At 42.1% G+C, this 27,159-nt stretch overlaps 1 protein-coding gene across 5 annotated transcripts in view; it reads right to left on the minus strand.

Moving 5' to 3' along the window:
- Positions 1-25,507, minus strand: part of aplp2 (amyloid beta (A4) precursor-like protein 2) — a 230,237-nt gene extending 204,730 nt beyond the window's left edge. For 3 of the 5 annotated variants that reach the window (XM_034168525.1, XM_034168522.1, XM_034168521.1), the window contains exon 1: positions 25,217-25,505. In XM_034168525.1, the coding sequence (XP_034024416.1) occupies positions 25,217-25,288 (72 nt within the window). In that variant the 5' untranslated portion in view covers positions 25,289-25,505. Of the gene's footprint in view, positions 1-25,216 lie in introns of all 5 variants that reach the window. The other 2 variants (XM_034168526.1, XM_034168523.1) reach the window with 2 other exon arrangements.
- Positions 25,508-27,159: the final 1,652 nt, after the last annotated feature.

Consider the following 27,159-nt stretch of genomic DNA (forward strand, 5'->3'; position numbering starts at 1 on the left):
CAGAGAGTAGCGTCAACTCAGAACATGGTGCCATTTTGGGGCCATTTGTGCTGAACTACTAAATGAACCTTTTATGTTTTCAATTTTTTTTTATCATTTAATCACATACAGCAACACATCCAAGTACAGGTGCTATCAAAATAAACATAAAAATAGTTAAGCTACCAAATTTACATAAATTTACAATTTATGACAATTTATTTAATTAATTAAAAACCTGATTTATGCCTCTGAAACTCTGTAACTCTCTAACTAGTTCCCCCTCGCTGGATTATGGTTTATTCTGGATTAATCTGACCCTCAACAAGCTTTTCTTTCTACAATCATCACCTCCAAATCAAAAGTAAGATGTAGAATTTCCTCTTTTACTGACTCCATGTGGTAAATTTGCGGACTTTTCTGCCAGATGTATATGATCCCGAAATCTAATCAGTGTGCGCGCTCCAAAACTATTGTAATAGGAGAGGAAAGAGTGAAAGCAGAAAAGTGTTAAATCACAGCCTTTTGCGCTGTCTGATTTAACAGGTGCACATCCAGACTGCAGCTCAGAGTCTGAGCACGGTGTGAAAAAAATAAACGGTCGGGTTTTTAATCACGGAAATGAGTCCGGTCCTACACACGAGGGATTTTTAATGGAAATACATTGCGATCGGACGGTACATTTTATCCAATGTGAGCGAAAAATCCTTTATACAAAATCTGTTATATACAGTGTTTATTACATGGAAAACAATACAAAAACATTGGGACTTTTTTTGTCCGGTGACTGCGAATATCTGGTTTATACAATGCCAGCTTGGGTGAGTTTTACTGTACTTGGAACTGAACAATAAATTTGATGATGAAGTCTCTTCCATCCCACACGGCTGACTTTATTTTCCCAAATTTTTCTTCTGTTCGGATCTGAAGGGAATCTGTACATCTTGAAGCCCTTGTTGCGTTTATTTGTGCATCCAACAACCTGGCATTTGTGCATTTGTGCAACCTGGCAATTGTGCATGCACAACAACCTGGCATTTTCAGCAAATAAATAAATAAAATAGCTGGAGTTACATGTGGATAGATTAACAGCGAATGCTATTTTGGCCACAAGACGGCACCATAAGTCCCGTACTCTCTGAATAACGATACTCTATCACTGACCACCCCCCAACACCAAACAAAAAACAACAACAAAAAAACAAAGGTGTGTTGCAATGAAAAATATCAAGCATTCAGAAACACACAAGTTACAGTTAAGTGGTGTGCGCATTGTCTATATAATCTTGCCACAGTCCTGCATTGGTTTAAATAACTTTACATCTTACATTATCTTAAAATAATGAGCTATAATAAAAAGTTATAATAAAAGTTATAATAAAAAATGCAAAAAATGCAGACCACAAACCTGTTATACAGGCTATAAACCCGTTTATCTCTGCTCTAAAGCTGGACATTTTAACAAGAAGGTCTATGGATGGTGACTCACTTCAGGAGCTAGCCTCAAGTGGCCAGTGAAGGAACTGCAAGATTGTTTTTCACTTCCATGTTGGCTTCATATCGGGGCTTGCTACTAACGCTAAAGTCAAGTATGTTCTCAAAGTCCTCATATATCAAACTACAAGAGTCACAGCGTCCTTTGAGGGTTAGCTAACAGCACTAGCTGCTAATGTGATCCTGAGAGACTATTTGGTCATACATTTGCGGAAATATAGTAATTTTGGCGTGAGCAGTTTGTCGGTAGGTCTGTCCCTTTCTGACATGTCTTATTATACAAATAATTAATATTTTTACATTCTTTCAAAGGTACAAATATTTATTTCTGTGAAAGCTGGAACGTACCATTGTAATGGTACCAATGGTACGTTCCAGTTTTCACCGAAATAAATATTTGTTCCATTGAACTCAAACATTCATTATAAAGAATACTAAAGAATATTCGTTCCATTGAACTCATAAACATTCATTATAAAGAATACTAAAGAATAACTTCCTCAATTACTTTTATGACTCAGGCTAATTGAGAAGTTGTTTCAGTCCTTCATGTGGTTGTGCGTCTGTGAGTGTTTTGGGTTCCCCGGAGTTTCCAGCTTTCTTTCATGTGTATGGCGACAAAGCATCGAGGCCTCATTAATCTAGTCTTCAGCCTTCTAACACGGACTTCTTTTTAAATTAATAAGCACACGGCCCTCCTCTTTTCATTTCCTCGATGCCAAGGAAGGATCCTCATATGGTTATGCTTACACACAAGTCCAAGGTGGAGTGCCAGATGATCCATGTCCCCTTTCCCCTTATTGTAGATGAATCTCCTCCTTGTTTGGTGTGTGTCCCGCACGGGCCGTCCTTCAGAGCTACCATTTGTCCTTGGCCACCTTGTCTTTGATAAAGTGCTGTACCAGACAGCCTGCTAACGCTCCCGACATGCACTTCCAGCAATGTCAGCGGCGGCAGCACAGGCCTCTCTCTCTGGGGGTGTACAGTTACACTGCTTCTATCTCAGACCGCGCTGACATTTTCATCTTCACCCTCTTTCATGAGGAAAAAGGATGGACTCCAATGCTGCCCCCAGGTTCATACTGGATGAGACAATTTCCATCACAGTCACAGGGAAAAGAACGGCAAGATATAAAAGGGAGCGCTACGGGAAGATGGGCAGGAAGCGGAAGAAGAAGCATGCTTTGTTCTCTTTGGCAGAACGACGCGTGCAGTGTTGCAAAACGACACGACAGCAGCAAGGCGGCATGCCAGTTATCCAGACAGCTCATCAAGGCTGCAACAAGCCCCCACAACTGCTCATAAGTTTATACCTGTGCAAGCGGACGCAATGTGCTGTGAGGAGGCAACAGTCTGCAGGTTTTTAGTCCAAGCAGGTGGTGAAAACCTGCAGATTTGGTGGTTGTCCATCGCACATGTCAAAATGTGCGATGGACACATGCTCCTCTTTGATACCACCGATAGATATAGAGGAGTGGCTACAGCTTTCGGAATTCCATGATCAGCTCCATCCTCTTCTGCACACTGTGGACCATATTGTTATAAGATCACGAAGAGGTAAGTTGTAGGATCTAATCCCTATAGGCCAGGGGTGCGCAATAATGTGCCATGAAGGGCCAAGACAGTGCAGGGTCTCCTTGCTACCAATCACCTCAGCAGGCGATCCGGGCTTTATTTCCAGAGGAGGAGCTCATCAGGAAAACCACCAGCTGAAGCAATCGGTTGGAAGAAAATCCTGGACCATTTTAGCCCTTGTTTCCATGTTCTCCTCATGTTTGTGTGGGTTCCATCCAGGAGCTCTGGATTCCTCCCACTTTCAAAGGCATGCAGGTTAGGTGAATTGGTGATTCTAAGTTGACCGTGAGTGTGAGTGAGAGTGTGAATGTGTTTATCTGTTTGACTATATGTGGCCCTGCAATAGACTGGTGACCTGTCCAAGGTGTACTCTGTCTCATAATAACCACTGGGATAGACTCCAGCCTCCGTGTGACCTTTAACAGGAATAAGCAGTTTCAGAAAATGAATGAATGAATGAATGCTGTAAGATAAGGTCTTGTGAATCTTGCAGGTTAGTGGTCCAATGGTCTATCTGTCATAATCTATTTAATGTAGAACCTCACTGATCTTGTGGGAAGGTACAGTAGTGTTCAGAATAATAGTAATGCTATGTGACTAAAAAGATTAATCCAGGTTTTGAGTATATTTCTTATTGTTACATGGGAAACATGGTACCAGTAGATTCAGTAGATTCTCACAAATCCAACAAGACCAAGCATTCATGATATGCACACTCTTAAGGCTATGAAATTGGGCTATTAGTACAAAAAAGTAGAAAAGGGGTTGTTCACAATAATAGTAGTGTGGCATTCAATCAGTGAGTTCATCAATTTTGTGGAACAAACAGGTGTGAATCAGGTGTCCCCTATTTAAGGATGAAGCCAGCACCTGTTGAACATGCTTTTCTCTTTGAAAGCCTGAGGAAAATGGGACGTTCAAGACATTGTTCAAAAGAACAGCGTAGTTTGATTAAAAAGTTGATTGGAGAGGGGAAAACATACGCAGGTGCAAAAAATTATAGGCTGTTCATCTACAATGACCTCCAATGCTTTAAAATGGACAAAAAAAAACAGAGACGCGTGGAAGAAAATGAAAAACAACCATCAAAATGGATAGAAGAATAACCAGAATGGCAAAGGCTCACCCACTGATCAGCTCCAGGATGATCAAAGACAGTCTGGAGTTACCTGTAAGTGCTGTGACAGTGACAGAAGACGCCTGTGTGAAGCTAATTTATTTGCAAGAATCCCCCGCAAAGTCCCTCTGTTAAATAAAAGACGTGCAGAAGAGGTTACAATTTGCCAAAGAACACATCAACTGGCCTTAAAGAGAAACAGAGGAATATTTTGTGGACTGATGAGTGTAAAATTGTTCTTTTTGGGTCCAAGGGCCGCAGACAGTTTGTGAGATGACCCCCAAACCCTGAATTCAAGCCACAGTTCACAGTGAAGACAGTGAAGCATGGTGGTGCAAGCATCATGATATGGGCATGTTTCTCCTACTATGGTGTTGGGCCTATATATCGCATACCAGGTATCATGGATCAGTTTGGATGTGTCAAAATACTTGAAGAGGTCATGTTGCCTTATGCTGAAGAGGACATGCCCTTGAAATGGGTGTTTCAACAAGACAATGACCCCAAGCACACTAGTAAATGAGCAAAATCTTGGTTCCAAACCAACAAGATTAATGCCTCGCAGATGTGAAGAAATCATGGAAAACTGTGGTTATACAACTAAATACTAGTTTAGTGATTCACAGGATTGCTAAAAAAGCAGTTTGAACATAACAGTTTTGAGTCTGTAGCGTCAACAGCAGATGCTACTATTATTGTGAACACCCCCTTTTCTACTTTTTTTTTTTTTTTTTTACTAATAGCCCAATTTCATAGCCTTAAGAGTGTGCATATCATGAATGCTTGGTCTTGTTGGATTTGTGAGAATCTACTGGTACCATGTTTTCCATGTAACAATAAAAAATATACTCAAAACCTGGATTAATCTTTTTAGTCACATAGCACTACTATTATTCTGAACACTACTGTAGGTCAGTTGATGCATATGCTGGATAGTGTCTTTGATAAAGAGCAGGACCAGCCTCTTCTAAAGCCTGGCAGTAGAAATAGGCATGAGGGCCATTGCTCAGTAATCACTCGGACATGTGGGTGATGAGTTCTAGGGGACAGAAACAGCCAGGGTGGTCTTACAGGAATACACAGTCTATGGACTGGGACAGTAAGCGGTTAAATACTGTGGTGAACATCTCAGTCAGGTGGTCAGAGGACCTCACTCACATGCCGTCTTGGACAGCAGCCTTGTTTGCATACTCTCTGTCTCTTGATTGTCTGATGTCTGTGATGGTCAGAGTAAACACCTGGTATCATAGATGGGTGTTTTGGTGGCTGGTGGCTTCAACATAGCAGGGGTAGAACAATTTAGTCCATTTGGAAGGGAGACATTATGGATGAGGGAGCAGGTGCTGGAGCTTTTTAATCCACGATGGCCCAAATGCCCTACCAGGCGGTGCACACCCCGGACAGGACGCCAGTCTGTCACAGGGCCACATATAGACAAACAAATGCATCCACTCCCGCACGCACACCTACGGATAATTTAAAGTTTCTAATCCACCTAACCTGCATGTCACTGGATGTGGGAGGAAGCTGGAGCACCCGGGGGGAACCTACACAAACACGAGGAGGACATACAAACTCCACACAGAAAGGTCACAGGTGGAAATTGATCCCATGACCTTCTTGCTGTGAGGCAACAGTGCTAACCACTAAGCCAGCGTACTGCCCATATAGTCATATGTAATTTTTTATTTATGTAGAATAGCCAGCTCATTTGACATTTTATTTAATAGTGATATGCACTTTAATGTCGTATTGCACAGCAGATGCATCATCAATAATGTCTATATGAGAGCCACAGATTGCTGAATGTGTAAAAATACTGTAGCCTGCATTGCAAAAGAGTTGTGGCGTTAAGAGATAGCGCCGTCTGGCCAAACAGTGACTGTCTGAAATGCTGGCTTGAAACGCTTTATGAGGTGTCTATAAACTGGGGCCAGGAACCATAGAGATTTAAAAAACATGACCGCAGACATCGTCATTCACTAAAGCAGCCAGTAACAAGTAGCTCAGGCCGCAATCTTGGGTGATGGATAAAATGATGTTCCACAATGTAGACAAATAGAGCATTCAATTTGTATTGGGAGGTTGGAATTTCCCAGTTAGTCTCCCCTCCTCATGAAGTGGTAATTCCAATTTATGAACTTGTTCATGTCAGGGCTGGTGGTGGTTTGACACAAGAAACAGGAGGAGATCAATGCAGACCCACAGGCATGGTTGGCTTTGATTGATAAGAAGCTTTATCTGGAGACCAGGCATAAGGTTCAGTACACAGGTAGTCAAACGTACAGACAGAGGTGTCAGACATGGTGTAGGCTGGGTCAAGGTCCAGAAACGAGCAAAGTTCATACAAATGGCGTCAAGGAGTAATACAGGCAAAATAGAGGGCAACGACGAGGCAGAGTTCGGACCTGACAAGCAAGGTCAAAAACACTCAAGAGCAAACAGGCCAAGAAGAAAAGGCGGGAAAATGAACAGAGTCAACAATCGCGCAGTGAGCTGTGTAACTGTGAGGGTTTTAATGAGGAGCAAACTAATCAGGTTGATGTAAAGCAGGTGTGTGGAAGGTTCTGGAAAGAACTGTGGTTAAGTGAACAAAGAAGAGGGAAGAAAGGCAAGAGAGTGCGGGAGGGCAAAACAAAGCGGTGCAAAGCAAGAGAAGTGAGTGACAGAAAAACTAACTGTGAGAAACATGATGTCCTCAAATAATTAAAGTGACCAAAACAAATGGGGCAAACCTAAGAGCTAACGTGATAAGTCAAAAAGGGGAAAACAAGAAAACTAATGATTAAAACTAAAACTAGAATGGAACTGTTACTGACTGTTACAGAACAGTGAATACAATAAAAATGGCAAAACAAACTATTGGTTAAACTGCAAATAAACAAAACCCGGTGAATGCAGAATAATGCAATTAATAAAACAAGATAACTGATAAACAGAAAATGCAATGACTAACAAATGGAACATAATCTAAAGAGCAACACCAAAGATAAATAACAAAAACCTGTGACAACGCATTATACAACAAATGTGATAAACAGAACTAAACTAAGACTAAAGTAACTTAAAAGACCCAGAGTGAACAAATACAAACTACACAATAAATGATAAGTAAAGAATGAACCAGTGATGAACGTGTTATACAAGAAAAGCAACGAATAGCTGAATGAAACCAGTGACTAAATAGTAAACAAAGCAAAACAACAAACAGAACCAAACTGAGACTAGTATGATAAAGTATGAACATATGAAAACCAAGACCAGAGAATCAGAGGAGATTTAGCAAAGACTAGGACCTAAAACATGAGCCAGGGCCGAGCATGACAGTTCAAACCCCAGATAATCTGAGTTCACAATCTAACATGGTGCTCCAAGCAGAAACAGCAGTGAAAGCTGTAGTTAGCAAATGTTTTAGCACCTTTTTTGTATCCAAATTAATAAACTGTGCACACAGTACTGTAGGTGTGTATATGATAACAAGAACCTAAACAATTTATAAATACATTAAGACAGTAAATTAACATTTAAAAAAAATTGTCATTAACAGGAAAAAAAAATTAAATTTATTACCACCCTTGAAAAATGTCAGCTACCTATTTAGTAAACACTACCCAATCTAGAGCCCGTGGATCCCCACTGGCAACACCATCCATCCAGCCATCCATTTTCTTCCACTTTATCTGGAGTCGGGTCCCGGGGGCAGCAGCTCAAGCAAAGCCGCCCAGACCTCCCGATCCACACACACCTCCCCCAGCTCCTCCAGGGGAACTCCAAGGCGTTCCCAAGCCAGCCGAGAGACGTAGTCACTCCAGCATGTCCTGGGTCTTCCCCGGGGCCTCCTCCCAATGGGACGTGCCCGGAACACCTCTCCAGCGAGGCGTCCAGGGGGCATCCGGAAAAGATGCCCGAGCCACCTCAACTGGCTCCTTTTGACGTGGAGGAGCAGCGGCTCAACTCCGAGCTCCTCCCGAGTGACCGAGCTCCTCACCCTATCTCTAAGGGAGCGCCCAGCCACCCTGCGGAGGAAACTCATCTTGGCCACTTGTACTCGTGATCTCATTCTTTTGGTCATGAGCCAAATCTCATGACCATAGGTGAGGGTCGGAACATAGATCGATCGGTAAATCGAGAGCTTTGCTCCCCTGCTCAGCTCTCTCTTCACCACGACAGCCCGATACAGCGACCGCATCACCGCAGACACTGCAACAATCCGTCTGTCGATCTCACGCTCCATCCGTCCCTCACTCGTGAACAAGACCCCGAGATACTTAAACTCCTCCACTTGAGACAAGGACACTCCACCGACCTGAAGAGGGCAAGGCACCTTTTTCCGGTCGAAAACCATGGCCTCGGATTTGGAGGTGCCGATTTTCATACCGGACGCTTCACACTTGGCTGCAAACCGCCCCAGTGCACGCTGAAGGTCCTGATTTGACGAAGCAAACACAATCACATCGTCCGCAAACAGCAGAGATGAGATTGGCAACACACTAGTCCAAAATAAACCTCTTGGAGGAACTGACGGTGCACAGTTCCATTTTGAAGTATGCTGAACGTGACACAATGCATCAAGACGTGGCCTCCCAGGATGATGTGCACACACTGAGAAAACACAGGCATTACAGACAGACAGGTCCATACGCACACTCAGTCACGTGTCTACAAGACGAAACAAATCCACACCATGTTAAGAGCTGCATCAATTATGAGTAAAGCTGGAATAACTGGGTCAGATCTGAATGCTCAATTCAGCTGGGGATGGCTCTGAACATGAGGAGCAAAAATCCAGACCTTGAGTAATTTATTCTCTCACACTTCCTGGTGCAGCTGAGCATGAAATTTGCAGGAAACAATTTGTGACACACAATGAAACCGACTCTGTGATTCCGAGCTGCCTGCTTCTGTGCTGCGCCTCGATGTGGTAGCAAAGGGAAAGCGGGCAGGAAACTGAGCTAAATCAGTGTGCAGGATCTGCCTGAGCCTGCTGAAGACTCAGTGATCCCACAAAATTTGAGCGACACACCTCGGGGGACTCGGTTGTCCTCATATGTGGACAGATGGTGACCACAGGCCAGAACACAAGTGCACCATTACTCACAGATAGAACACCAGATATTTTATTCATGGGACGAAAAAGCTGGGCAACAAGAGTGAGTCACACAGACGCACGCAGACGGGCAGCAGGGATGCCCACCCACCTGCTTCTCAAAGAAAAATACATTAAAAAGTAAAGTCTGCAGCGGCGTAGCTTCTTTCACAGGGATTAATCGGAATGTTTTTGTCTGCTGAATTTGCAGGCAGTGCAGCAGACAACTGAAACAAACATTCAAATGGTGATACAAGCACCAAATTTGACACAAGTAGACCTTAGACATTACTCTTTTGAAAAAAACCAAACTTGAATTTTCAATAGGCAGCCAGGTAGGGATCAACTGAAGAATTACACAGGGGTCAAAATTTAAAAATGCTCCAATCAAATTGAAATCTACATCACATTCTTTGTCTAAACATAAAGATTCCAAAAAGGTATAGTTTGGACTATCTGTGACTGAATTTTATGGAGTTATGGGGTAAAAACAGCAAGAATGGTGACAACGGTCAATTTCAGTTTGTACAGGGGTCAAAAGTGAAAGTGGCTCCAATTTTGGTAAAAAGTGATGCAAATTATTGGTTGAGCTAATAGGATTAATAAATAGAATAGTTGTGACAGTGTTGAATGCTTGGTCTCCAAAGTAAAGGTCAAACAAGATCAACGTCCATTGGATTCTATGACGTGACATATATTACCGTGTAATGTGATAACTAAGTATGACCAGTGGTGGGCACAGCTAACCAAAGAGTTAGCTTCGATAACCATTATTCCGATAACTGAAAAGTTATCTTTTATGACGCTAAACCGATAAACTGCTAAAAAATGTATCTTTATTACAGATAACAGATAACTTTTAGCATTGATTTGGATGCGGCCACATCAGATTACACTGTCGGCTTCTGATAAACCAGTTTCACTTTCACTTTTCGCTGCTGGGTAAATTCAAGGATCACAAACACATAAGAACACACGAAAATAAATGAATAAAAAATAAAACCCCAAACACTGTCATCATCTTTCAAAAGCAGTAAAAAACAGTATTAAAAGTCACAGTTTATCTCGGTAATATATACACAAACTAAAAAACTGCTGCTTTTTCACAGGTTTTGAACCCTGCAGCTTAAATAGCCGAAATACGTCCATTAATGCATTGATTGGCAGAGTAAAATACACGTAGTAAATATAAATTATTACCTGTTAGTTTCACTGGGATTCAAGTGTCCTTTTTTTATATCCAAAATAGTGTCTAAATGATGAAGAAAAGTCCCCACACAGCTGCGCCGTGAGAGCTTCTCTCCCCCACCGAGTCTTGGCAATTAAATTAGCCCATCAGCCCCCAAAAAATAAAATAAAATAATGTTAAAATTAGCCAGTTGTGTTCGTGTCAAGCGGACGGTAACAGTGTAACATCCAAAGTGAACTTGAACTACGCGCCTGAACTACACAATGCTGCCTGCGTCGACCAGCCAATCATGTCTTGCGCTTAACGATGACGTCAACAGCAGGCAACAGATGGACTAAAATGTTTGATTTTAGGGTTTACAAATGTTTTTGACTGTTAAACTTTGCTCACTTTACCAGCAAAAAAATGTTATCGGACTGAAAGTTATCGGAACTAAATTTATCGGAAGATAATTGGTCCGATGATGGTTTTAAAACTTATCTGAAAAGCTAATCCGCGAGCAAAAACATTAGCTTTGTAAGTATCTGTTATCGGATTAACTGAACTGTGCCCACCACTGAGTATGACACATGGTGCCAACTATTCCCTTTTAAAACCCTGTGAACTCAACTAACAATATGCATCACTTTTTACTTACTTTCACTTTTTTTACTTGAATAACTTTATCTTTTGACCCCTGTATAAACTGAAATTGACCTTTGTCACCATTCTTGCTGTTTTTATCCCATAACTCAAAAGAATTCAGTCACAGATAGTCCAAACTATACCTTTTTGAAATCTTTATGATCAGGCAAATAATGTGGCAAATAATATGATTGGTGCATCTTTTAATTTTGACCCCTGTGTAATACTTCAGTTGACCCCTACCTGACCAGCGATTGAAAATTCAAGTGGCCAATTGTTTGTTTGTTTTCCAAAAGAGGAATGTCTAAGGAGTATTTGTGCTGAATTTCATGCTTGTATCACCATTTGCAGGATTCTGCTCTAAATATTCTGTTATCTGCTGCACTAAGGGGAGTGCAGTAGGCGCAATCACTTCAGGCTATGCATTCCTGAGCAGTCCAGCACATACACTGACAAAAGACACGAGGTACGCCCGGCTACTGTTGCTCAGGTGTGCCGCCGCTTGCCTTGGATTCATATCCATAATCGGTTCGGCTGTACGCCTGCATGCAGCAGGAAACACGGCACAACGTTAAGCAATGTGCAGTCATGAGTGCAGTGATTTGAACCCGCTCACTCCGCGCCAACTCCCTCAAAACAAGCAACTAAATATGTAATGAGATGAGCTGGAAGAGAATTCAGCAGCACATTTGCAAGACATACCCAGACACACACAAACACACATGCACGTGCGCACACTAATAACCATTTCCAGTCGGAAAAAGGAGGCAATTTCACTTGCTGGAGATAATTAGAGCGCACAAAGAGCCTGAGAGACACAGCCTGGCATCGTGAGAACAAGGCTCGCCTGATGAGGCCTCTCTATTCAAATCTCAGAGATGAGCTGAGAGTGCGGCTGTCGATGGAATCGCTCCAGGAGATGAGCACAGGCTTGGAGGAAGAAACAGCTATGGTAGCAAAAAAAAAAAAAGGGGGGGGGGGGGGGGGGGGAACAGCACAGAAAAGTGTGGATGAGCTGAGAAGCAGAAAGGCATATCTGAGAGAAAGAAAGGGGAGAAAGCTCAGATTCAACCATCTTACTGTTGGTCATAGCTCAGGCATCAACAGCAAATGTGCACCAGTAATATTACACACACATACAGGTGAGTCACTGTGTTCTCTGCAGGGTGTGGAAATGAGGCTTCAAGAGATTGCACGCATCTAGCGTAGGAGAATATTGTGCATGAACAGACAGGTAGGCCTCAGGGATTAGTACCTTTTCCTCTGCACATCTGTAAGCACCCAGTGTTTCTTGTCACTAAGAGGATTCACAAGGATACAGGTCTGTCCCAACAATTGAACGCAAGGCTTTACACACTAATCTACAAATTCGAGGGCGAGCGTGGCCAATCCACAGCTGATGGAGCACAAGCTGCTGCTATCAATTTGATTGACATGGCAGCAAGCGCGGGTCAAGGAGGCAATCTTTAAAGCTTAGAGACAAGAAACAGCCTGTGGAAGGTTTTAACTATGCTGTGCCACCCACTACTGTGCACTGACAGATCATTATCAAGTGTAAGTCATACTGATTTTCTTTTTCAGGTGTGGCTCACTGTCAACAGCCTGTGTTTCCCCTCTTTCACCCTCTCTGTAATGTAAAGATATCCAGAGCTATTGCAGTGAGGTTTCAACGCATGTTATGGATCCCATGATCGCTGTACTGCTTCTCTTAGCTCGGAGTACGTATTCTAATCAACCATTAACAACACTGAGGACACAACAACAACAAAAGTTTTTAGATACAAAAAAAAAAGCTCTCGGAATCATGGCAGAAGACCCAAGTGCAAGATACAGTGCATCCGGAAAGTATTCACAGCGCTTAAATTGATTTTGTCCTCAAAATTCTACACACAATACCCCATAATGACAATGTGAATTTTTTTTTATTAAAATTTTAAAAACTAAGCAATCACAGCCTTTGCCATGAAGTTCAAAGTTGAGCTTGGGTGCATCCTGTTTCCACTGATCATCCTTGAGATGCTTCTACAGCTCAATTGGAGTCCACCGGGGTAAATTCAGTTGAATGGACATGATTTGGAAAAGCACACACCTGAGACATCCTGGATGAAAACCTGCTCCAGAGTGCTCTCGACCCCAGACTGGGAAGAAGTTTCATTTTTCAGCAGGACAATGACCCTAAGCACACAGCCAAGATATCAAAGGAGTACCTTCAGGACAACTCTGTGAATGTCCTTGAGTGGTCCAGCCAGAGCCCAGACCTGAATCCGATTGAACATCTCTGGAAAATCATCTGAAAAATGGCTCTACACAATGCTGCCCATCCAACCTGATGGAGCTTGAGAGATGCTGCAAAGAGGAACTAGCAAAACTGCCCAAAAAAATAGGTGCACCAAGCTTGTGGCATCATATTCAAAAAGACTTGAGGCTGAAATTGTTGCCAAAGGTGCATCAACAAAGTACCGAGTAAAGAGTTTGAATACTTATATACATGTTTTCTTAGTTATTATTATTATTATTATTATTATTAATAGATTTGCCAAAAAAAAAAAGTTTTTCATGTTGTCATTATGGGGTGTTGTCAGCAGAATTTTGAGGGGGAAAAATAAATTCACTCCATTTTGGCATAAGGAGGTAACATAACAAAATGTGGGAAAAGTGAAGCGCTGTGAATACTTTCCAGATGCACTGAGGTTTTGGCCCGTTTCGGTCATTTATTAATTTTCCACACTCACTTGTTCCAATTAAGAGTCACGGGGGAGGGGGAGCTGGAGGATATCCCAGCGGCCATTGGGCGAGACACAGGGTACACCTTGGAGAGGCCACCATTCTGTCAGAGGGCCCCATATAGACAAGTGAATATACACGTTGACAGACAGAAGTCTTCATGAACTATGGGTTTGCAGATGACAATGTGATTTGCAGTGAGAGTAGAGAGCAGGTTGAGTCCAGCCTGGAGATGTGGCAATACACTCTGGAGAGAAGGTAATGAAAGTCAGTAGGAGCAAGACTGAGTCCATGTGTATGAATGAGAGGGAGCCCAGTTGAATAGTGTTGTTACAAGGACTAGAGGTGGTGAAGGTAAATGAGTTTAACATTTGAGGTCAACTATCCAATGTAATGTGTGTGGTAGAGAGGAGAAGAAGAGAGTGCAGGCAGGGTGGAGTGGGTGGAGTAAGGTGGCAAGAGTGATCTGTGACAGAAGAATATCAGCAAGAGTGATGGGCAAAGTCTACAAGACAGTAGTGAGACCAGCGATGATGCACGGCTTAGAGACATAACGCTAACAAAAAGATAGGAGGTAAAGCTGGAGGTGGCAGAGCTGAAGATGCTGTGATTTTCTTTAGGAGTGACGAGGATGGACAGGATAAGGAATGAACATATAAGAGGGACAGATCAGGTGGGACGGTTTGGAGACAGAGAGGCAAGATTGAGGTGGTATGGACATGTGCAGTGGAGGGAGCCAGGGTATATAGGGAGAAGAATGCTGAGGATGGAGCCACCAGGCAAGAGGAGAAGAGGGAGACCAAAGAAGAGGTTTATGGATGTGCTGAGGGAGGACATGCAGGTGGCTGGGGCGGCCCTTAATGGGAACAGCCGAAAGAAGATTTCTGATATATGTTGAGGAATACACATCAAAGAAGCAACCGTGCTGCTGCCACAGCTCAACCATCACTTTTGTCCAAACAATCCTCACACACTGTCACCATGGTTTCAGTTCTCTTGACTGCTGTCTTGCATAGGTGAAGTGACAGATAAAAATACTAAGTTGAAAGCAATCGGTTTGTGGCTCTACTTCAATTTTGCGCAACTCTCACAGGATGCAAAAAAAAAAAAAAAAAAGAATTCTGACGAGTCTGACGGTTCGTTACCCCTGTACACTACATGACAAACAATGCTCGACAAAGCTGAATTTGAGCCCGACTCAAAAAAAGTCATGCGGCTCAGAATGTGGCCCAAAATCAGACTCAAATCATGCAGTGCATGCTCAGTTTTAGTAAGCAACCCTCAGCTTCCTTCCAAGTGATTGTTGCTTGATTGTCTTAGCGCCACCTCTAGTGGGCGTTGCCCCTCCAACCTTAAGGCTTGGTCACACATAGACGGTTTTGTCGGCGAGTACTACGTAGACCGAAGTTCACGTTAGTTCCAGCTGTTTTTGCGGTGGAAAGGGGCGGAGCGCGCGCAGCGGGGCTCCTCCTCACTCTTTCCCCCAAAAAACTCTGTCATAATTGTGTTTAGAAACCAGTCACCATTTGCTTTATTATACATCTGTGTAGTTAATTAATAAAATATTCTCTACAGACAATTCGCTCGCGCGCATGTAAAAAAAAAGAAAGAAATAAAGAAACTCTGCTCCCTGCTGCTGCTGTTTGCAGCGGGGCTCCTCCTCGCTGTTTCCCCCAAAAAACTCTGTCATAATTGTGTTTAGAAGCCAGTCACCATTTGCTTTATTATACAGCTGTGTAGCTAATAAGCAAAATAATTTCCAAGACGATTTGCGCGCGCACGCACGTAAAATAAAAAGAAAAAGAAACTCCGCTCCACGCTGCTGTGGTGCTGCTGCTCGCTCCAAAAACTCTGTCATGATTGTAAAATAAAGGACAAAAGAGACATAAGTCCTGCTCACAGGCTGCTACCAGATACAGGACATGTTCACATCTTCAAACTCCAGGCATCTCCACATCACTACATATTCAGTCCCTGATTGGTCATCGCGGCGCGACGAGAACTGCGGCACTACAGGAAGCGGCAGGATGAAACAGCGATTAAAAAGTATCAAACGCCGTTGTTCGCGTTGTCGCTGTCGTCACGGGAGGTCTCCGGGAGCGCTCCCGGAATTATTCGACATGTTGAATAATTTTTTCGACGATTCCCGGTAAAGCCGGAACTAAGCCACGCCTCCTAGAGCCTGGCGTTAACAACGGCGTGTGATCCTTAAGACGGCCAAAAACTCTTCCGGGACGCTTCCGGGAGCTCTTACAGTCTGTGTGTAAAGGGGCTTTACAGACTCACCATCACTTGACCTGGTTCCAGCTCCTTTGATCAGACCAGAGGACTACCATCTCGGACCAGAGGACTACCATCTCCTAGGGTAACGGTTGCCCCCACTGGGTCAACAAATCCACATTGATGATACTTGTGTCCTAAATGGTAGTGTGCCAAAACTCATGCATCACGATCTCCCACCTGAATACAGAGCAGCTTTGTCTCTTTCATTCCTGCTTTCTCTCTTATCAGCGTCATCAGTTGGGTACTTGTTAGTTACCAGGCCACTGACAATGGATTGTTACAGTTTCACACTTGTGTTCCACTCTGTTCATAGCAAATGTGTATCCAACATGACCAGCGTCCTAGTTTGTGACGTCATGTGAAAACGGTATATTCTTTCTTGGTTAAGTTGCTTCTATCATGCTTGATATTTATGGCAGCAGCTGGTTTACTCAGGAAATCAATGAAAATGATCTATTTATGAGCAGACAAAAGGATTTCATTGGGTAGCATTCAGCCCCGCTGCTGTGGATGACTCCTTAGCGTCCACGATCAAAGCCAACCAGGGGCTTTCATCCACTGCAAACACACACACAGAAAAATGCTGCTGCAAGAGGAATGCAACCAAAGACCAATCAGTGCACTTATTTTCTGCTTCACCCTGTGAACAAGGTATCCAGCACTTCTCCACTTCTGTGTATCCAATGTGCTTGTGTCCCTGGAGGGCCACTAGCACTCATTTAAGAAGAGACTATATAAAGCAAAGTCAGTCCACCAGATTGAGCCATCACTGCCCTTTTAAAGACTCCTTTCTGTGAAAGATCAAGCTTGTCTTGAAATGAGACACATAGTTGTGTCATTAAACTTGACACTGCACCTTGCCTGGAAGGAGAGCGCCACCTTTTTCCCCTTAAAACTACAGACATAAAATCGCTTGGTGTTTGTGTGAAGGTGGCTTGACACTTGCACGCATTTTGGCTCCGTACTCTCACGCACTTTCTCGTGACAGTGCCACCCGCTGTGCTCCCAGATGGATGTCGCGCTTTGTGCGCTGGACGCTGCGTATATAAAATAACTATTTTGCAGCAGATTAATCATTTTGTCTCAGAGTTTGGCTGTTGAAAAAAATCTGTAATTACTTCCGGAATCACAGAGGACCATTTCAGCAGCAGCTTTTTTCTCTCTCTCTCTTGTGCGCTTCATGAGGTGGAGAACACATTTGGAACCATCTAAAAAGGTAATTATTCGTAATGTTTATATTGCAATAGCTTCGTAAAACAGTTGCATGTTCAGTCCTTCTTATGAGCAGTTGTAAAATTATGTTTATGATACATTTAACATCTCATTTTAATCGATCAGATGCGCTGCACTGTGAAGTGTGTGCTGACACAATCACTCGCAGTGACACTCAGTGTTTTTGAATTGTTTGTGTAATGTTCACGTGAAGTTCACATAATTAATGCGTGACATCTGGACTCTCTCTCTGCACCAATGATGCACCTCAAAAATCACAACAGACAAAGAGAGCAGGAAAGTTGTACAGCGAGAGGTGACAGAGCAAATAAACCATCCCCTGAGTACAAAGCACAGTGAGAGTGCCCATGGGGCACGCTCACCAAACACAAAGCGCATATCGACCTCAGCGTGTGTCCCAAAGGTCAAACAGTCCAAGCACAGCGTCGATTAACATTTGAGAATTCAAACAAAAATGACAACACAGCTTTTCGGCAGCACTGCTCTGACTCCAAGGATCAGTCCAAAAACCAGCACGACGATTTTTCTACTCAAAAATGTGGTGAACATGAGATCATCTCCAAAAATATGGCCCTGAATTCATTGATTATTATCTTTGCCAAAAGGTGCATCAGGCTGTAAATCTGTAAGTTTTGATCCAGCTGAAAACACCTCCCCTTTAATATAATTTTTTTCAACAAAATATACTAACATTTGTTTTGTTTTTAATTTTGGTGTTTTAATGACATACAAAATATGAACTACAACAACAATATATACTGTGGACTAAAAATGTGCTTTATTTAAACTTTTAATTTATGCAATGTTTCCCCTCCAATATTATAAGTCTAGCAGGCTGCCAGGCTAATGACCCCTCCGCCAGGACACAAATGTTTTGTTAGTAATGCCAATGTAAAACAGCCAAATATCCATTCATTTGGATGTCAAAAATCATATCAGTGCATCTAGAACCCTTTGATTTGGGTATACGCTCACATAAGCAATCTTCTGTGGAGTAAATGTTATTTTTATAGTGTTGTGACACCATGCTACTCATCTAATTGATATTATTATTGTTATTTTTAATCTTACCGGTGGTCAGCTGACCACAGCATGACGTTAAAAGCTCCCGCTGCGGCCCGCATGAGTTCAATCAGAGCTTTCAGCAGAAAGTGTCAGGCGTCAGAATCTGACATCTACAACAGATTTTGACTAGTTCTAAAATAAAAAATAAATAAATAAAAAAATTTAAAACTTAATGGGAGAAAAGTTGAATGACTTTTCTTCCTTTTTTCCATGAAATGCTCTCTACCATTTGTCCTGTTAAAAACTCCCCAATGAGTCGTTTGACACCAGAATCAGTACTGATAAAGTCAACGTGTGCTGAAAAAAAAAAAAAACAGTATAAAACTCTGTGATTCTTAATATGGTCTGAGTGATGGTTTGTGGGACAGCAAGTCTGCCAGTCTGCAGCACATGAGTGAGGGTTACTAACTGGTGCCCTGCAGGCTACATAAGGCCCAGTCTCTTTTGTGTGGACATGCTTTACCAGGATGTCTGGACTCAGACATGCACGTGGACCCTGAGATCTGTCAGTGATGACTGGTGGAATTCTGACAATAAATATGCACATTAAATTTTGCATATACCCAAATATATTGTTTGAACGCATGCAGTTATTGGTGTGGTGAGTGAAACTGAAACTTTGATCCTAGTATATTGGTATTCTTTAATAAGAAATAATGTGTGTATTGTTCTGTGAAAAGTAGGTTTTTTAGACCACAAATGCAGGAGCACCTCACATTTTTGTGTTCAAGACATGATGTGATTAGAGGGGCTTGAAGAATTCTAGGAGAAACACTGGGATGTATAATGACAATGTGTGGCCCCAAAATTTGATAAGGGTTATTTTTTCCATTTCAATGTAACTCATCACTCACTGATCGTCAGTCGCTTACCACAATTAAAGGTCACGGTGTCAGGGACTCAGCACTTTCCTAGACTGAGCACTCCCAAGACTGCAACACTGGGTTCGCTCATTGCAGTCTGATTTGTCCCCTGCCTCCACTGCGCATGTGTCATGTCGGAGCGTTCACAGCGATTAGCAGATTATCGCCTCGTTTCTGCTTAAAACTGACTTTAGAATGATTTAAGAGGTTTTACTTTGTCATCTGATGGTTAATAATGACATTATTCCCTTTGATCAGTAGAGAGTCAGACTCAGAGAGTCAGTCTCAGACACACTGGTGTCACGCTCTGATTTTTATTATGAATTATTGCTGAATTTATGTGGAAATGATTGTTGTACAAAAGTTTCAGATATGTGTCACTGAGATAGATGATGACTGGAGTGCAGTTTTAAGCAGAAACAAAGCGATAATTGCTGAATCGCTGCTGATGCTCCGAAATGATGCATGCACAGTGAAGGCGCAGTGATCAGAAGGGGGAGTGCTAAGCCCCTCATAACAGGGGGCTGCAGCCTATCCCAGCTGACATAGGGCATGAGGCAGGGCACACCCTAGACTGGACACCAGTCTGTCGCAGGTCCACATATAGACAAACAAACACATTCACACCCCCTGCACACCTACACCTAACCTGGATGTCTTTGGATGTGGGAGGAAGCCGGAGCACCTGGAGGGAACCCATGCAAACATGGGGAGAACATGCAAACTCCACACAGAAAGGCCTCAGGTGGGAATCAAACTCATGACCTTCTTGCTGTGAGGCAACAGTGCTCATCAGTAATCCACTGTGCTCCCCATTTCAGTGTAACTTTAAATTTAAAAACACAACACGATGGTGTTTTCTGGTTGCAGCAAGGCATTATTAAAAACAGATCTTTGTGGGTTTGCTTTGCTCTGACGTGTGCGACCTTTCATTATCTGTTGGTCAAAATAAGCACAATCTTATTCGCATATACCGGTATTTAAAACACAGACAATTTGTCTTGTGGGGCGTATCTGAATTTGACATGGGAAAAAAAGCTCAATATCTGTGTGGTCCTTCTGAAATGCAATTTTTAAATAAAAACTGACATCACACTCAGAAAAAGAACCCATTGTGCTTCATAAACACTGACTGAACCGCAGGTTTTCTGAGCATTCACGCTCCTTTCATAGTACACCTAACATTTTTCAATTTAAGCTGTGATTGATGGAGAAAATTCATTGATTTAATCCATTAATCATCTCAGGAAAGTCTGTACAGTATTGATCAGCACCGCTGTGCTGACGGAGGCGGCACAGATTTTGTTGTGGGACATAATAACCATTATTTCCCCACACAACATCACTGCCTCAAAATGGCCGAGGTGTTGTCACAAATGTAGGACAGAAAAACATTTCCTGACAACCACTTTGCACGGTGGTGTTGTGCCGGGAGCAGGAGGAGACGTTTTGTTGGAATAAATGCTACGCTTCCTTCAGCAGTGAGCAGGAACACTTGTGTTTACCCTGTGGGTGCTGGAGGTGGGGGTCGGGCCTGGGCCATTAGTGGGAAAAATGGGCCCATTGTTATCCAGTGACATACTTGTCTGCACTGCAGGCATAAGAGTCCTGGGACAATCACTGGTGAGCCAACAGGAAATACGGCAGCAGGTGGACAAGTATACAGTGGCTTGCAAAAGTATTCAGCCCCTTGTTATTTCATGCATTTTAATTTGTGTATGGCATTTCAAATGCAAAATGTAGATCAGGCTTCTCAATATAAAAGTTTCTAAAATTATCTTCCTTAGACGCTGAAACTTAGAAACTGAAAGTAAATCTGTACAACTTGATATAAATTAATTAAAAATATAAAAGTCAAGATGATGGGTTGCATAAGTAACCAGTCCCTTTGGTATAATACACATATAAACCATGATCTCAAACTGATAATCTGAGCTAGACAATTAGAGCCCACAGCAAGACTTATTTTTTGTTATTGTGTTAGGTTTCTTTCTACATCCCACCATCTGGAGGTCAAAGAAATCACCAGTGATTTCAACAAACTCCACATTTTGTGAATGTGATTGGTTTGGGCCATGTTTTTTTTAAATCACATGATCCATGTGTAGTAATCTCCGCCAAAGAGCCACAAGATGACCTGATATCAATCAACAATCAATCAATATTATCAGTTAAAGTTGTTAAACGGTTTTATCATATACCTATAAATGATAAATGTTGTATGGTTTTCTGAAGGGTGTAAAAAGGCATATTCATTGGTGAACAACTTGCTAATTTTATCATATACAGTGGTCCCTCGTTTATCATGGGAGTTACATTCTAAAAATAACCCGCGATAGACGAAATCCGTGAAGCATTCAGCGTTATTTTTTACAATTATTATAGATGTTTTAAGGCTGTAAAACCCCTTACTACACACTTTATACACTTTTCTCAAACAGGCATTAACATTTTCTCACTTTTCTCTCCTGTGTAAACACTCAAACCTTAGTAGAAAAAATAGAATGTTTTCCTATAAATAATTATGATGGCTTTTAGAACTAACAAATTTAATTTTAACGATCAACCTACAAGGTTGGACACGTAAGAAATTATTAATAGTGACTCACCAGTATTTCACAGTTCCTCTGACTGCGCCTCTTCGTCATGGTACCACTCCACTGTCCGGATTGGCTGATTACTCGGGTGGTATGAAAAATATTACCCGTCCGCAAAAAGGGTGTATTGCTATTTATTCTTTAGTGTTTTATCCAATCATATTGGCGTATCATTTATAGGTATATGATAATTATTTATATAACCCTTTACACCAGCCAAAAGGTGACCAAAGTGCTTTTCAGAAAAATCAAGGAATAAAATGTATGGCAATAAAAGCAAACATGCAATAGAATTTAAAAAAAGGCACATAAAATCGATCTGACAGGAAATCTGGTTTGGAATGCGCTGTCTGGTATGTGTATCACCAGCCTTCACGAATGGATATCGGGGCATTCTGGTTTTGGTTTCGGAGAGTTTTCGTGTGATGTAGTCTGAATTAATCTTTTCACATAGAAACAGAAAAAGCAAAAGGTACACTTTATGAAGTTCTTGTAGTTTTAATACAGTTACATCCATACGTGACAATTTTTTGTAATGTTGCCTCTGTACACCACCATAATGGAGTTGAAATGAATAAATCAAGATGTGCTTGTAGTGTAGAGTTTAACCTTTAATTGAAGGGGTTTAACAAAAGCATCAAATTGCACATATTTGTACACAGTGTCTCCGTTTTTAGAGCCGAAAAGTAACTAAATATAAGCATTATTTTTAATACAAATCATCATTTTAACAGCCACATTTCTGGAGACAAGTCAGGGAATAGATACATAAACATTTCCAAGTTACTGAACATGTCTTGGAATTACACAGACAAGAAATGTAATAACCCTGACACTTAGTTTGTCCAGTTACTTACAACCTCTGAAAATGGAGGGACTGTGTGTAAAAGCGGCTGTAATTGGGCACTGCAGTCTCGTTTGAGGGCGGGCGCTAAAGGGGCAAAATGAGATGCCTATGATGTAATTTCCCTACTTCCATGGGTAGAAACACAGCACTTTCTCATTTGTTGGGCAAATTACACATAAACAAAGTGAAAGCTGTGTTTACACTTAACGACAGCAGGTCACGAATGCCATGAACTCAGACTCAGAGTCTGAGTCTGAGTATACATTCTTGGCCGCTGATCACAAATGTGATGATATGAGACAGAGGCATCAGGTGTCCTTAGGAACTGCTGCAACCTGTTACCATGCGTTACGATTAATGGCACATGTTGCTGGAGAATTATCAGGAACCATTTCGCAGGGTCAAGAATAATTTTCCGTGTTGTTTCGCGCTGTTGCGCACTATCGCATGTACCAGCGCATTAAGTTCTGTCACGTTGTGAATGAGGTGAATTGTCTCACACACACACCCATATTCATCCAACCATTAGTTGATGAACAATTCAGATCGCTCCAGTTTGCTCCTCAAAATCCACAGCAGAAGAACTTTGTGACTGCATGCTTAGTTTGGGCTCTGTGCCATGGAATGGCGCAGAGAGGAGGAGGAGACAGAGAGAGTCAGATGTGTGGCTCCACTCGGCTTTCCTCTCGCTCGTTTTCCCAAACATCATGCACAGCAGCAGGTGGAAAACCTGCAGGAGCGCACTGAGCATTGAAACGAAACTTTTAGCCGACTTGGCGTCACTGTCCTTCTTCAGCATACTGCAGCAATGAAACTGAATACGGTGCAGCAGGGTTTAATTGTGCGCACGTCAGAGTGCGAATATATTCTATTCTATTCTATTCAGATGCATTAAGTCATGTTAAGAATGTCAGGAATGTGCCAAGAATGATACAAATATGACATTCGTAACGCATCTTACCTATGTGTAAACGCACCAGAAAATGCAAAGAAAAGGTGACGATGCCGTGGAAAAGTGGACGTGTGTTGCGGTTTGTTTATGACCTGGAGCTCAAACATGTCAAGGCAGTTGTGCAGTCGAGAGAATGTAGCTACTCTGGCTAGCTGTGTAGGATAACACTTACCGACACGACCTCTCCCATCTGCCTTGCCTTCCCTTCTCCACTGGGAACCGAAAAAAAACTGAACTTTTCGCTACTGCTTCGGTGATTGCGGCCAAAAACAGAACAGTACACCATTTTCGTTTGTGAAGTTATGCTGTGTATATATTGCACAACGGGAGCGGTTGTCCCCATAAGAGGTCAAATCCCGCAATATCATGCAGGGTTCAAATGAGACTGCGCTGCCCCATTTTGTTAAACCCCTTAAACTCAAGTTGAAAGTCAACACTACAACAACATTTTTAATTTTTCATATCATCCCTGCTGAGTTGGTGTACAAGGGGCAAAATTACCCATACAAAAAGGTGTCCCTGTCCAAATACTTTTGGCCTGTGTCTACCCTCAATCATTCAATAATTATTCATAAACTACAAATACATAATCAAATTAACAGTTGCTTGTTTGTTTTTTGGGGGGAGTGGGGGGTTGCGAAAAACGTTTGTCGGGATTGCGACCGATTTGTAGGTTGTTCACCCTGTTTGCCATTTCCTGCACTTAAGAATAAGATGATCATCTCTAATCAAGTCACAAGTGAGCGCAGGTTTTTCGCGACCACTCTGGATGCGCACCGAAATGGACATGGGCGTATACACACTCTAGTCACTATGTGTCCCGTCCTGTCAGATCGATCTTTGTGACGTTACCACTAAAGGTGTTCCTGAGAGCGCTGCATCGACAACAGGGGGGGAGACCTTTTTAAAACTGCGCCTTGCAGAAAAATGCCAGAAGAAAATGTTGGTTCTTATTGAGATTTTTAATGCAGTATTCATCAGAAAACAGTCAAGGGTTTAAAAACTAAAGCAATTTGACAAAATGCATTAATGACATAAGACGGAAAGGCACTGCAGGGCTTGTGCTTTTCTGAAACAAATGTGGCAGATCACAGCAAGCAGAAAATATATATATATATATATATATATTGTCTTTGATTGCCCCCCTGATGGGGATGGAAACAGATGACTTGAGTTACATGCTCTCGAACTTAAACATGCATCATCACCAAAATCTGGCAGAGTGAACATCCCACTAATCTGAGGATTTCCTTCTAAAAACAGAGTTCTACTCCTGCTTGTGATCTACTGCAAACATCCCAGAGGCCTCACAAAGAGCACCTCCAGGGGCCCCACACTTTGGGACCCATAGCCAGCAATCAGTGCCAGAAAAATATTAATATTTAACCTGATCTAGGTTCCATATCAGCCTTCAGAAAAACAACAGGAAACGTGATCAGCGCCGGAATAACTACAGAAGTAATAAACACCATTATTAATCCAGCCAAACTAAAAACTCCACGTTCTTTCAGAAATCAGCGACGATTTTATCGCGAAAATACCGGGTTCGTGAACTTAGGAACCCCCCGCTCCTGTTCGGAGTTCCTACCTCTATGTAGCCGGCCAGCGCCGGAACCACAATGCCCAGAACCAGGACCGACACGGCTGGAACGGAACCCATCTTCCAGCTTCTGCGGCTCCGCTGCCGTCAACAACTTGTATCCTGGGAGCTGTTCGAGACGTGACGTGGGTGAAGAACAAACCGGGTTCTGTGGATCTGATCTGATTTACAATCTGCTGCTCGGAAGCTCGAATCCGGATCCGCTTGTTTATGCAGACAAAACGCTAGACTGGGACTGACGGTGAGTCTCCTGTGGAAATACGAACCGTGTGGCTGCGGGTCGTCTGTGCGTCTGCAGCCTCCACCTCCTCTCTGTCTGCAAACAGCAGCAAACTGCGCCACCAGGCGGCCGCTGACGGCACTGCACCATAAGACACAGGCCTCTTCAGCTCTATTTCCACCTGAAGAGACATTTTTCAACCTGGGATCTACTTTTCAGAGTTGCAAGGTTCATCTTGTCACTCAGCAGAAAATAATAATTATTATTATTATTTTGTCTGCCGAGGACGTAATGAAATCATCGGCGTTTATTTATCTGTCTGTCAGCAGGATTAGATTTTGACAAAATTTTCACAATAGATAAATATTAGGCCATGAAAGAACCCATTAAATTTTGGAGGTGATCCGGATCTGGATCCAGATTCAGATTCTGGATCAAGTTTCACTTTAGGATTACTCTTAAAAGTATTCCGTCTAAACTACTGCACGGATTTTGACAAAAATTTCAACACAAATACATATTAGGCCATGGAACACTCCATTAAATTTTAGAGGTCATTATACACTTTGAAGGATTACATCAAAACTACTTCACGGATTCTCACAAAATTTGCACCATATATAGATATTAGGACTTGGAACACGCCATTACATTTTGGAGGTGATCTGGATCTGGATTCTGGATCAAGTTTCATTTTATATATACTTGAAGGATTACGTCAAAACTACTTCACGGATTCTCACCAAATTTTTACCACATATAGAATTAGGACATAGAACACTCCATTAAATTTTGGAGGTGATCTGGATCTGGACTGGATCAAGTTTCACTTAATATACACTTTGAAGGATTACTTCAAAACTACTTCATGGATTCTCACCAAATTTGCACCACATATAGATATTAGAACATGGAACACTCCATTAAATTTTAGAGGTGATTTGGATCTGGATTCCAGATCAAGTTTCACTTTATATATACTTGAAGGATTACGTCAAAACTACTTCACAGATTCTCACCAAATTTGCACCACATATAGATATTAGGACATGGAACACTCCATTAAATTTTGGAGTCGATCTGAATCCAGATCTGGATTCTGGATCAAGTTTCACTTTATATACACTTTGAAGGATTACGTCAAAACTACTTCATGGCTTCTCACCAAATTTGCACCACATATAGATATTAGGACATGGAACACTCCATTACATTTTGGAGGTGATCTGGATCTGGATTCTGGATCAAGTTTCACTTTATATACACTTTGAAGGATTACGTCAAAACTACTTCACGGATTCTCACCAAATTTGCACCACATATAGATATTAGGACATGGAACACTCCAATACATTTTGGAGGTGATCTGGATCCAGATCTGGATTCTGGATCAAGTTTCACTTTATATACACTTTGAAGGATTACGTCAAAACTACTTCACGGATTCTCACCAAATTTGCACCACATATAGATATTAGGACATGGAACACTCCATTAAATTTTGGAGGTGATCTGGATCTGGATTCTGGATGAAGTTTCACTTAATATACACTTTGAAGGATTACGTCAAAACTACTTCACGGATTCTCACCAAATTTGCACCACATATAGATATTAGGACATGGAACACTCCAATACATTTTGGAGGTGATCTGGATCCAGATCTGGATTCTGGATCAAGTTTCACTTTATATACACTTTGAAGGATTAC

The sequence above is a fragment of the Thalassophryne amazonica genome, chromosome 4 (genome assembly GCF_902500255.1).
Source record: "Thalassophryne amazonica chromosome 4, fThaAma1.1, whole genome shotgun sequence".
Classification (NCBI taxonomy): domain Eukaryota; kingdom Metazoa; phylum Chordata; class Actinopteri; order Batrachoidiformes; family Batrachoididae; genus Thalassophryne; species Thalassophryne amazonica.